Source organism: Tenebrio molitor, chromosome X (assembly GCF_963966145.1).
Source record: "Tenebrio molitor chromosome X, icTenMoli1.1, whole genome shotgun sequence".
NCBI classification, from domain to species: domain Eukaryota; kingdom Metazoa; phylum Arthropoda; class Insecta; order Coleoptera; family Tenebrionidae; genus Tenebrio; species Tenebrio molitor.
Window position 1 is genome coordinate 4,540,004 of NC_091055.1, and position 12,918 is coordinate 4,552,921.

Here is a 12,918-nt window from a genome sequence, read left to right on the forward strand (position 1 = left end):
TTTATTTTGGTTTAAAATATTCAGTTTTTGTAAAACAATTTCGGCAGTGGCACAGCGAAGACCCATACGAGAATTTTGTTTATACATGGGTATTTGTTTTTGTGGTCAATCGAATTGGGTTAAATTTGAATTTACCGCTCGATGAAGTTTGTTGCGTTGGTAACACTTAGTTGCAAGTTATGTAGTGCCACCATCTGTTTGTTTAATCGTTTGTGCGACTCTTGCGTTTTTAATTAGTAATAATTTGGTGGATTTTTTTAATAAAGAGTTTTGAATAATAAACAAATATCGAGGAGTATTAGTGAAGTTGCGTACCGAAGAGACCAAAGTAACATTTTAAAATGCAACCTTTAGGAGAAAATACAGCAAATACACCAGCCTTTTTAGGCAAATTATGGAAAATGGTTAATGACCCATCGACAGACCACCTGATTTGTTGGAGTCCGGTAAGTGGATCAAATGCAAAAGCAGAGAGTTGATTTTATTATATACATGAACAAATTTCCCAACATTCAGGCTCAATGTCCATTCAGTCAGTCAAATAGTGTTAAGTCGTAGCGAGAGTATACGAAATACTTAAGTAATTTATAGACGTTAGATGCAAGTAAATAAGACAGTTTCGGTGCTTTGCACGATACGTAGACGTACATGAATATTTTAATTACCTTTACTTAAATAATAAACATCAGCCATATTTAATTAAGGTAGGTCTGGAGCAAAGTGGGGTAATGGAGTAGAATGGGATTATTCTGTCAGCAGAATATCCAAAATCAGAAAGTTTTCAGGGGGAGCGAATGATGCAACACACCCATCATAAAAATTATATGCATCGTACATATTTATAGAAAAAAATTTATTAGTTAACGTCACGTACACCCATTTGATAAACAATTTTTGTTTTAGTCTGGCACTAGTTTTGTAATACCAAATCAAGCTCAGTTTTGGTATGAACTTCTTCCTCTTTACTATAAACACAACAACATGAGCAGTTTTGTGAGGCAACTGAACATGTGTGAGTATTGGCTCTAAATCGAGTGCATGCACAACTGAATCTAATAATAATACAAAATTCATGAAATCCAAATTATGAAATCGTGGCCTATACGCTGACAGCTACAGCCACAATGAAAAATCATTTATCTTGATAAATCCCAGATACCAATTTTATCTGTCAACAATCAACATGATTTTTCACTTTTGGCTAAATATGGCTACACCACTGCATAATTGTTTAATTTTTATTATAGGCCATACCAGGATACCATTGTATAATTATTATGAGATCGGACCATGCCATTTTGTGTTTATTATTGTTATTTTCATTATATCATCCATCGATTTTAGATGGTTTCCATAAATTGTCAACGGTTGAAAATGGTACAATGGACTCTGATAAAGATGAAATACAATTTTCGCATCCATTTTTTCTCAAAGATCAACCAGAACTGTTGCGAAATATTAAAAGAAAAGTATGTATGACGAAAAGGGACATGTCGCGACGTAATGATGTTGATTCACAGGCAACCACATCAAAATCATCAAATGAAAATAGTAATAAACATGATGAATTAACTAAAGTATTGACTGATGTTAAGCAACTCAGGGGGCGCCAGGCTAGCGTTGACAGTCAGTTAAACGCAATGAAACAAGAAAATGCTTTATTGTGGCGAGAAATTGCCATTCTTAGGCAAAAACATTTAAAACAACAGAAAATCGTTAATAAGGTAGATGTTTTTTTATTTTTTTGGTCAGACTGTGACCTTTATACATAATGTGTTACGATTCAAATTACCGTATATATCGGCGTGTAAGACCTTTTAAATGCACAAAAAACAACCATCAAACATAAAAAAGTACATAGTTTGATTTTTGTACAACTTAAATTTATTTAAAGATACTTAAAATATGTAATTTGTCCTATACCATTGATAAAAAGTAAATTCATTAAATGTATGCTGACATTTCGACCTTCGATATACACGGTACGTGATATTGGAATTTAAAACACAAACGTCAATATGTATATGCAGCACATATCAATTTAAAATTATAATTTTTAAGTTATTCAAAGACTGTCGATTTGTAGACATTACTTCAAACCCTAATAAAAATGGCATTTTAACATCGATATGTCGATAAATTATGGATGTGTGTGTCGGTATATCGACTAAATTGAAAATGTAAATTGCTGTGTGCATTATTATTGTGTTGCTAAAGAATTGTCCTTGACCGCGTTTGTTAAATTTACACTTATTTTATTTTAGCTTATACAATTCTTAGTAACCCTAGTTCAACCATCAAGGATGACAGTTGGTGTCAAAAGGGGTTATCAATTAATGTTACACGAAAGTCCTAATAAAAAAAGCAAAGTTAGTAACAGTAACAAAAATCACAGTAATCCAGAAGGACCCACAATACACGAATTGGATAGTGAACTGGACTTGACACCAAATCTATATGACGAGGACATACCAGTGGTAAGTAATTTTGATTTGTGAGAGGTTTGGTTGATTTTGCAGTTATTACTAATAATGAATTAATATTATTTCATTCTTCTTGATGAAGGTGGAAGGAAGCCACATCGAAATAAAAAATGACACGGTATGTCATCTCTGTGTGTTTAGTTAGTTTTTTCTTAGCAGTTATAACACTAAACTTGCAACGAAAAGAGCCTAATTTTCTAAATTCAAATTTACTAAACAATTGTTTTGAGTTTGTTTTGGAAACATATTTTCATTTGCTTTATTTCGAATCTTGAACGTAAATATTTACCAAAATTATTATCAGGACTTTATTACTTCTGTTGTAACCGCAATTGCTGTTTCCATTTGAATTGCATCACCTATTATGTTTTATTGTTTTGACAAGGTCAGTTTTAAAATTATTCTTTCGTTTATCCGTTGTGGTGTTTTCGTAGAAGAGTTTAAGCAGGTAGTGGGAAGTAGATTTGGCATTTTCATTTTAATTCTCCTGAGATGGTTAGTTAGTAAGTCTTCAAAATAATTTTGGTGGCGATGAAACATTGTTCGTAATTTTTTTTTACTATTTTGGTTAATAAATCACCAAAACATTTTTGAAGATCCAGTCTTGATTTCTGTCGGTTTTTGTACAACAAATTAACTAAACCTTGGTGTAGATCGAAAGTCCTGCTGCTTCTGTTGCTTCCCAGCAGACAGATCTTAATTCCCCACTACAAACTCATTTGTTGGCTGAAGATAATGAAGATGATATTACCTGGGATAAACCCGAATTTGTGGTGTGTATTGTTGTGTAATTGTTACTTAAAAGCATGATGACGTGGTTTGCGTACAGTTTTCAAAAGTCAACTGATTCCTACGCCCGTTGCCCTTTATAATTTGCCGTTTTAACAGCAAAGGATACAAGAAACTTGTAATTTTATTAATAAAATCCTTACACTAGATTATTTTTGCGGCAGCTGTCACAAAATTAATTGTAATTGAGCTAAAAATATTGAAATTTTTGAGGGACGCTACAATTATGTTATTATAATGTTGGACAACATTCAAACTCTTTAATTCAATTGAAGTACATGGGTGTGGTCTACTTCATGTACAAATATCTACCGCAGTTGATCACGTGATATGCACTTATAATTTTAATTAGTTTAAGTAGTTCGATTGAGATTAGCAGAAAAGACAATTTTCCCAATTGTTCTTGTAGACTGTTGATCCAACAACAGAAGATTTGGTTTTATCAGAGGCAGATCTAAATGAAGAAAATTTTATAAATACTTTGGATAGCGAACCGACTGCAGCTACCACGGTTAATAACGGCCCTACAGTTAATAATGAAAAGGTCTTTTTGAATCCTTCGGCTCAGGATACGTTGTTGAGTAACTTAATGAAGAATAACTTCACCGTTAAATCTCTTAGTAAAGATATTGATAAAAACCAAAATGATTCTAAGATAGTTGATACAATATCACCATCTTCACCGACTCCAGTAACTAATACCAATATGGCTTTAGCCACTCGTGATACGAACTTGTGTGATGTAATTAAGAGGTAAATTTTTTTGTGGGCGTGTGTTTCTTCATACTCATTAATTTTCTCTTCAGTTTGCCAAGTACTAGTGAACCTTACGGCTCCGGCTTAAGCCATCATATTGAGGCAACTCAGAATGAGCTCGAGCAGTTTAAAGATATTTTAAATGGGTACAACTCGTTTGTTGATGCCAATGCCTTATTAGGGGTGAGTTTAATAATAGAATTATTACTTAATAACATACGTTAGGTATTAATCCAAATATATATATTAATTTTTCATTTAAATTGAGATTTCTTTTGAAAAAATTATTGGACAGTTATGGAATTTACATTAGATAACGCTTTTTATGACTACATAGTGTATTTTATTTTAAGGAATTAAACAAGATCCCTCACTTCAAAGATGTCTATGTAAGAAATTTATTTATATAATTACAAATATTCTAATAATTATTACAAGACGAATCGATCCTATTTCAACGTTCCGTATGTTTATTAAACAAGTCTGTATGTTATAATTACTTTTTTTTCAGCTGTTTAACGATGATTCTCCTATTTATGGTCTGAACGCAAATGATGATAAAAATGAGAATTTAATCGATGCTTGTAAGTAGAATGTACAATGTGCAAGGAGAGATTGTTGTGATTGAATTATTGTTCACAGCTGATCCTTTAGTTTCCGGATCTGAGTTGACGCCGTACGGAAGTAATTTTGATTTTACTGAATTGTTTGACGATACCATTGATGGAGATAACGCAACAACTGCTACAACCAACGAGGTGGCGTCATCTACAGTCAATACACCACAAATAATTAAAGAAGAACCAGTTTTCCCAACTATTCAAATTAAGAAGTAGTAATTGACACTTTTAATATATTGACTACAATATAAAAAATGAAATGTACAAAAAGGTAAAGATCACTAGATCTTGCACCAAATGTTTTGCATATATTGAAACTTAATACAGCATTTTTTTTTGTTGACTAGTTAAGTGGTAACTCAAAACACTAAATAAATAGACTTTTTAACTAGTATATGGTACAGGAAACTACTGTGACTTCAGAGTGTGACCTATGTACATTATTTTCATAGCAACTTTCCAGATAGTCTGTAATATTAAACAAATGAAATTGTTCTAAAAACAATTGGAAAAAACCATTTTGGCGTTTCTAATTTTAAACAGTTGAGGTCTAATATAAGGTTTGGTTTGTTTGCATCATTTAGTCCGACTAATTCATTTTCAATATATGAATATCGCTATTTTTGTATCTATATATGTATATTAGGATAATTCGTATAAATTGAACTTAAGTGCACAGTTTTTGTTTTTACTATCTTGTTTTCTTTATAATAGTTAATTTCACACTGAATGTCAGTTGCCTATACCTAATTTAGTATCAGGATACAGCAAAAAATCAGTGAATTTACGTTCCTGTGAACTATATAATACCAAGTGGTTGATTTTTTGATGTATAAAATCATTAATTTCTTTTTAAAGATGCTTGATGCTATTTTCTTGTAAGCTTTATGTAGGCATCAATTACAGCAAGGTAGATTTCCTAAATCTGATTACGTTATTTACTTTATTTGGCTACCTATATTGCTCGTTTAGTTTTTCTTTTTGAATACATTATTAATATATTTTTTGTTACAACTTTATTTTATATGTTTTCAGTAAATTATAACATATACCTATTATCTTGTTTGTTTTTTCTTAAACCTAACCCTCACATCGACAACCACGCAAAAAACGCTGTTACAAAGGTAGTATAGACCGGTGGAAGTTATAATCGAAAAAATAGTGTGTAATAGTTTGAAGGTCGATTGTCATAAGGGATATTTTTGTAGTTTAAACTAAAAAACCTATCATTCGCCTTCTTATTTGACATAACTTGTTTTTACCGAGTTGACTCAAAAGGAATTGAATATTTAAGTATTGTAATTTCTTTCAATCCCAAAAAATTATTTGAAACTGAGTTTTAATTTAAACGAAAATTGAGCAAAACTTGAATGGTTCGATTTTCAATTTATAATCAGTATTGTTGGTTGCCTACTAGCTACAACCTGCATCTACAGTATTCAGGTGAATCATGAGCCAGCCAACATTGCATTTGCACCGACACTGTTAGAATTTGAGAATTTTCTCCTATGTGAACGGATTTTGATAAATGTCACAACTTGCCAAAACGAAACGTCAAGCTAATTTTAAAGGTTTTAAGCGATTTGGAGCCTTTAAGGGGCTCGTCGAACAAAAAAACGTTGTATTCAACTCGTCAAATAAACTACTATAAAATGTCTAAAACATAGTCAACATGCCTGCCATTACATTAGTCACATTTAATCAAAATCAATGTGGAATAATTGCTCAACAGTCTTTGGTCGTATGGGGGATATGTATTGTTGGTTGCATCACAAATTTTGTTAGCCTTATTTTTTCTCAAATTTTTTTAATTATAAGGGGTTAAAATTTTTATACTGTCATGTTAATAGTTAAAAGACCTATTAAAATGATAAAGAATAAATATAGGTTGCTATTTAAAAAAAATAGATGATGACGTCATTACTTTGAAAAGGAACATCGTGTATAAAAAATGTTACGTCAATAAACGTGAAATTAAAATTAAAAATCTTGTTCTTTCTTCAAAACTCAACAGTTTATGATTTATCGAATTGTTGCGTTACTTTTGCCCGCACTGTATAAGTTCAAATATTTAAAGTTATATATCTATAAAAATAAAACAATATGTAGTTATTAGAAATCCATTTTCTGTAAGTATATGAGAACTTCAAGGTTTGTTTCTCTAATACGAAAAAAATGCGATCTAAAATTTGAACTTTATACACCGATTTATACGGTACCTATACCGGGTGTATCAGAAATGGGTAGGTACAACAATTTTAACTGGTAATAAAATTCGTCAAGCACAACCAGTAAGTTTAGTAACTTTTTGGGGAAAAATTACCCTGAAGCGTTATTAAAATCATCGAAAATTTTCCAGAAATTGACTTATCCGTCCATGGAAGCATTATTGTGTCTAATAAAAAGAATTAATCCACAAAAAATGAACGTAAGTAAAAGTGAAAACATGTTGATTCATTTACTGTTTTGTTTACACACTTTATTACGAAACCAAAATCCATCAGTTTGTTATTTGTAAGATGTGCCATTTGCTTCCGCAAATTAACACAAATCACTGACAACGGGAAGACGACAACTGAACGATGGAATTATTTTATCGTTTTTTTTTTTCAGTTGCAGTTAAGAAAAAACAATGGAAAGCGATTAGGAACCTATATAACAACTTTTTACTTCTCACTGCTTAATTCATTATTTTATTCACGGTCGATTTTTTCTAAATGAAATGAAAAGTTTATTTTAGTAAACACAGAGATGGTAAAAACGGCTCGCGAAATTAAACGGGGGTAAAATGACAAAATAATTTTGTGAATTTGCAAAAATGTTATTTACCAATTATGTTATACTTATCGAGTTTTGTTACCAGTTAAAATTATTATTGTATGTACAATTTCTGATAACAGCCTGTATGTGTGTAGGACCACAGTGGACGCTGCGGTAATATGTCCTTCAAAGTGACAGACGAGGAAGTTGAGGTTATGTATTTGTTTATTTTTCTATAAATATGTGAATAAAATGATAAGTTTGACTAAAACAAGTTCCTATGCTTGTAATTATTCTTATTCCATGACATTTTAATTTAATTTACAATAATGTCACTTCTCTACAGAACCAAAATCAGTACTGGAATACTTAAGAGCAAAACAAAATGCGTGATAAATCCGTCAGGCATAAGAAACCACTTAAACACACCACCAACTCAAGCAAGAATTGTAATAGCAGGCGCAGGAGTCGTCGCAAATTCAGTTGCTTACCATTTAGTTCAAAACGGATGGAACGATATAATTGTCCTTGAACAAGGTAAAATAGGCAGTGGAACATCACATTTTGGCTCAGGTACTCTAGGGCTTTTCAAGCCAATCGCGCAAAGAAACATAATATGGTACAGTATTAAGCTGTACCAACAGTTGCAAGACATGGGTTATGACATACAAATGAGACAATGTGGAAGTATAAATTTGGCACAGACCAGTGATCGTTTAATAGCTTTGAAAAGGCGAATGGCCTATAATATCCCAACAGGTCTGCACTGTGAATTAGTTAGTCAAAATGACCTCCAAGATTTACATCCGTACTTAAGAGTTGAAGACTTAATAGGTGCTGTCTGGGTTCCTGAAGATGCAGTGGCAGATCCTAGAGCAATCTGTGATGTATTAGCAATACTAGCCCAACAAGGGGGCGCCAAATATTTTGAACATACCCCAGTAGATAAAGTACTGACTCAAAATTCTACAGTTTATGGTGTAGAAACACCAAAAGGAGTTATTAAATGTGAATATTTTGTCAATTGTGCTGGAATGTGGGCTAGAGAATTGGGCTTACAGTGTGCGCCACAAGTTCGCATTCCTGCATATCCAGCCCAACATTTTTATGCAACAACAGGCCGTCTAACCAAGTGTATGTGTTTACATTTTTTTTTAATATAAAAATGATTTATTTTCATGTAAACCAAGCAAATGACCTTACCACGTCCTAAGTTAATTGTTCGCTTTGTATCGGGTGTTTTTTTTTTTAATTTCACATCGGACGAGTCGATTGTGAACGCACCACTCGTGTTAAACGTAAGATTTAAACAGGTGATCCGTAACCTGTATAGTGCGCTCACAATCGACTCTTCAACGCCGACTATGAGGTGAAATTTAAAAAAAAAACACCCGATGTAAGATGTTTCATAATATTCTGCAAAGAATTTTTGTAAATAATTTTTTTTTAATCATTTAAATGATTTCTGAAAGCAACAAATCTTTAGGTTTTAACGTATTTTGTTTTATATTTCATGTTTTATTTATAGTTATTGATGAATCTACACCTATAATTCGGGATTACGACGCTTATACTTATGCCAGGGAATATGAAGGGGGGTTCATGGTTGGTTGGTTTGAACAGCAAGCCAAACCTGCGTTTGAGGACAGCCAGGTTCCTAGAGATTGGTTGAAATACGTCAAAAAAGATTTCAAACATTTCTGTAAGTTGTTAATAGTACCAAAAATGTAATTAATTAATTAATTGGTTGTTCCGTTATGTTTTTACGTTTTATAATATAAATGTAGCATTATACGATAAAACTTAGTTACTTTCAGTTTTGGTTTAACTTTCCCACAGAAAAGGCTAATTTATATTTTTGTTAGCTCCGCTGTGGGACAGAGTTATAAAAAGAATACCAGAATTATCTACTTGCAAAACACCGGAAATAGTAAATTCTCCAGACAATTTTACTCCCGATGGTAGATGGATTCTCGGCGAAACCGCTGAAGTAACGAATTATTTTGTTGCTTGTGGAATGAACGGTAACTCTTTACAGGTACTAAATATAAAAATATCCTTCATAAATACAATCAGTTCTTTTATTAGGGGGCTGGAGGAATAGGTAAAGCCGTCGCAGAATGGATAATAGAAGGCGAACCTACTCAAGATCTTCTTCCTTTCAACGTACAAAGATTTTTAGATGTTCACAACAGTAGACAGTATTTGCAACAAAGAATTAAGGAGGTGGTTGGAAGGTTGGATTTGGAAGGAAGATTATTGCTTGCAGAAATTAAAAAAATATTTTTTAGACATTATTCCATTCTGTACCCTTTCCAATGCGAATATCTGTATGCAAGAAAATTAAGATGTTCACCCCTTTACAGCGTTCTGGAAACTAAGGGGGCCGTGTTTGGAATTAAAATGGCATACGAGAGAGCTCTCTATTTTGATCCCACATACAAAAGTATGTTTTATTATTTAATTGCTATATTTTCCGTAAGAGGGCGTTTGTGTTTTACACAACATTCAAAACTCAACTACTTTATGAAAAACGTGAAATTTTGGTTATTGCGATGTTTTAATTATAGATATTAATCCCGTTTGATTTTGACTGTTATGTTTTTATTTGACTGTTAACGTAACGCATTACTGTAGCCAGTGATTCAAAGCCCGTGATGCCTCCTGGAAGTTTTTTCAAACCAAAGTTTTTCGACTACATGAGAGAAGAATATTTAGCGTGTAGAGAAGGTGTGGGAATTATTGACATGTCATCCTTTTCAAAAATCGAAATTAAGGTAATACTATTGCGAATGTCGTGTATAAGCGTTAATTCTGATTTAACATCAGTCAGATGGATTTGAAGTCGTGAACTATCTACAAAGATTGTGTTCGAACGATGTTGATATTCCTGTGGGTGCTATTGTGCATACTGGGATGCAAAACGAAAGAGGTGGTTATGAGAATGATTGTATGCTAGTAAGACAAGCGGAGAATAAGTAATTTAAAATGGTTACAAAGTGCATTTTATTTATTTATGTTTTAAGGTATTTTATGGTCTCACCAACTAGTCAACAAACAAGAATATACGAATGGATCTCACGCAACTTACCTCAAAATTCTTCGATTGTCTTAAACGATGTAACTTCAATGTATACGGTTATTAATGTAGTAGGTCCCAAAGCGCACGAGTTACTTACCGAATTGTCTAACAGTGATATGCGCCTGGCGCCATTTTCTTATAAGAAGGTCAACGTAGGGTTCGCATCTGATGTTATGGTGATGTCTTTTACGCACACCGGAGAACCAGGGTATTGTCTTTACGTACCTTCAGAATATGCCCTTCACGTATATTACAAATTGATGACTGTAAGTCATTTTAGATCGATTCGTGTACGTTAGTACTAAGTACTTTTAAAGGTTGGACGAGATTATGGCGCACGCGATGTGGGTACTTTGACTCAGAGGTTTATGAGAATCGAAAGATTTATTCCATTTTGGGCTGAGGAACTCACCAGTTTCACCACACCGTTTGAAGCTGGGAACGCCTACAGTGTCAAGCTGGACAAGAAAGAAAATTTTATTGGAAAGCCTGCCTTACAACAACAAAAAGAACACGGTGTGACCAAGCAACTGGTTTTTTTCCATCTGAATGACATAGATCCAGATAAGGATGTCTGGCCTTGGGGGGGTGAACCTTTGTATAGGAACAACGAGTTTGTTGGCACTGTCACTTCTGCAGGGTAAAGCCAATAAGTACTAGTTATAACACTCGCCATTATATTTTTTTCAGGTATGGGTTTTCCGCTGACAAATTGATATGTGTGGGATTTATTGAAAGACCAGAATCATCAAATGTGAAAATAATCACCACAGATTATATCTTGTCTAAAGAAGCTCTCTATCAGGTTGACGTGGCCGGTACTAGGTTCACTCTTACACCGTATCTGCATGCCCCTCCGGTCCTTCACTCAGTTACTTTTGAACAAAAGTATAGACCTACCGTTATTAGCTACAAAAGTGATGTAACTAAATTAAATTTTTAACAAGTATTCTGTAACTGATTCAGGAATTCAACAGCAATTTTTTCCTAATTAGTGAGAACATAGTCTGGTCATAGACGTAGTGATATATAATTGTACTTAATTTATTCAATAAAAAAATTATTGGTTTGATTGTGTTTATTGATTGGTAGTTAAAAATGATTAAAATGTTACGACACAGGTGGCGCCCTGTTACATTACAATTATCGGTAACTGTAATGTGAAGTAGTGACATCTAGGATCACATGAAAAGTTCAAGATTTATTGGAAAAATTCAAGAATTTACTTATTATTTTATTATTTATGCTGCAAGCGACGATAAAATCAACCGAAACTCCACTCGGAATATTTTGAAACACTTTAGTTTTGTTAGAATCTTTCACTTACATATTTAAAAAAATATTTATTATTTATTAGCCATCAAAATTTATTGCATAATTTTAATTTCTTCCCAAAATGGATAAGTTTCAAATGGCTGTTCCTAGTTTTTGTAATCAGTGTTTATGAAATAATTTTAAAAGAGTTTCGCAGAATGCGAATATGTATGTGTAATGTGGGATTTTAATATGGTTTTTCTACTAAAATTATCAATTTAATAAAACATAAGTAGGTAACAATTATAGATATTAACAACAATTCTCTATAATTCATTATACAATAAATTAATTTTAAAACCATGAATCTATTGGATAATCATTTAAATACATGCATTTTTTATTATTATTCATGTATTCATCAATGGGGTACGTGTTTGAGGCTGGTTTTTGCGATTTTAATAATCGAAATCTATTAATACTGTGTGCTTTATTCAAGGTAGTTATCATAAAAGGCGATTCATTAATTATTGTTTGCGTGGAAGCCATTTTTGATTCTGTTATATGTCCAATAGAAATTGCTTTTAAAATTTAAATAATTGATGCGATTTTAAGGACTTGGGCTAATAACTTGTTAAGTAGAGTCATTAGAGTGCCTCTGTTATAGCAATCTTATGGAATGGTTAAGCAGCATGGAATCATTTATAATACACCCTCCAATATCCATTTATGCTTTGATATAAGCCGAGAGCTATAAAAGGGACATGACCGGTTTTAAATTTTTTATATTTTACGACACCCCTTACGTGCAAAAATATTTCTGTGATGCATATTTTTCACTTTCGGGGTTAATAATGTAATTTGGTCGAATCAAAGTTGTGGGGAGGGACTCTCCGGCATCTCAGGGGTTCTAAAGAATACACACTTCTTCAATTCGTATAAATTGGTAGAACGAAAAGATTCGTTGGTGTGACATGTGACAATTTGCGGCGCCGTCTGAAGCCGGACTAAGTGGCTGTCACTTCTAATTTCTAGCTTAGGTGCCGATGAAATTTCCCCGTTTTATAAAAATAAATCATCGCACCGTTTTTATTTACTTATTTATTTATTTTTTTATTAATTTCATGCCGGAAAATATTTTACGGAGCTCGTTATTAAAACGATTTAACCCACA

General features: G+C 32.7%; 2 protein-coding genes across 9 annotated transcripts; both read left to right on the forward strand.

Moving 5' to 3' along the window:
• Positions 1-77: 77 nt before the first annotated feature.
• Positions 78-5,706, forward strand: Hsf (Heat shock factor). Of its 8 annotated transcripts, XM_069061505.1 has the most exons (12): positions 78-446; positions 904-1,012; positions 1,345-1,469; positions 1,521-1,724; positions 2,265-2,477; positions 2,566-2,601; positions 3,137-3,256; positions 3,682-4,025; positions 4,079-4,211; positions 4,382-4,417; positions 4,540-4,612; positions 4,671-5,706. In XM_069061505.1, the coding sequence occupies exons 1-12, from the start codon at positions 342-344 to the stop codon at positions 4,862-4,864; spliced, it is 1,692 nt and encodes a 563-aa protein (XP_068917606.1). In that variant the 5' UTR covers positions 78-341; the 3' UTR covers positions 4,865-5,706. The 8 variants fall into 8 exon arrangements, with proteins under 8 accessions (XP_068917606.1, XP_068917603.1, XP_068917610.1 ...); XM_069061502.1 differs by having other exon boundaries at positions 1,345-1,724; XM_069061509.1 differs by lacking the exon at positions 4,382-4,417.
• Positions 5,707-7,407: 1,701 nt separating this feature from the next.
• Positions 7,408-11,562, forward strand: LOC138139940 (pyruvate dehydrogenase phosphatase regulatory subunit, mitochondrial-like). Its single transcript, XM_069060546.1, has 10 exons — positions 7,408-8,542; positions 8,937-9,110; positions 9,274-9,446; positions 9,497-9,645; positions 9,700-9,854; positions 10,046-10,185; positions 10,238-10,386; positions 10,435-10,756; positions 10,808-11,130; positions 11,181-11,562. The coding sequence occupies exons 1-10, from the start codon at positions 7,738-7,740 to the stop codon at positions 11,431-11,433; spliced, it is 2,643 nt and encodes an 880-aa protein (XP_068916647.1). The 5' UTR covers positions 7,408-7,737; the 3' UTR covers positions 11,434-11,562.
• Positions 11,563-12,918: the final 1,356 nt, after the last annotated feature.

Coding starts and splice junctions, on each gene's coding strand:
- Hsf (XM_069061502.1), top strand. CDS start 342: ATGCAACCTTTAGGAGAAAATACAGCAAATACACCAGCCTTTTTAGGC. Junction 2,602..3,136: donor TCGAAATAAAAAATGACACG/GTATGTCATCTC, acceptor ACCTTGGTGTAG/ATCGAAAGTCCTGCTGCTTC. Junction 4,418..4,539: donor CTCACTTCAAAGATGTCTAT/GTAAGAAATTTA, acceptor CTTTTTTTTCAG/CTGTTTAACGATGATTCTCC.
- LOC138139940 (XM_069060546.1), top strand. CDS start 7,738: ATGTCACTTCTCTACAGAACCAAAATCAGTACTGGAATACTTAAGAGC. Junction 9,111..9,273: donor AAAAGATTTCAAACATTTCT/GTAAGTTGTTAA, acceptor TATTTTTGTTAG/CTCCGCTGTGGGACAGAGTT. Junction 10,757..10,807: donor TATATTACAAATTGATGACT/GTAAGTCATTTT, acceptor GTACTTTTAAAG/GTTGGACGAGATTATGGCGC.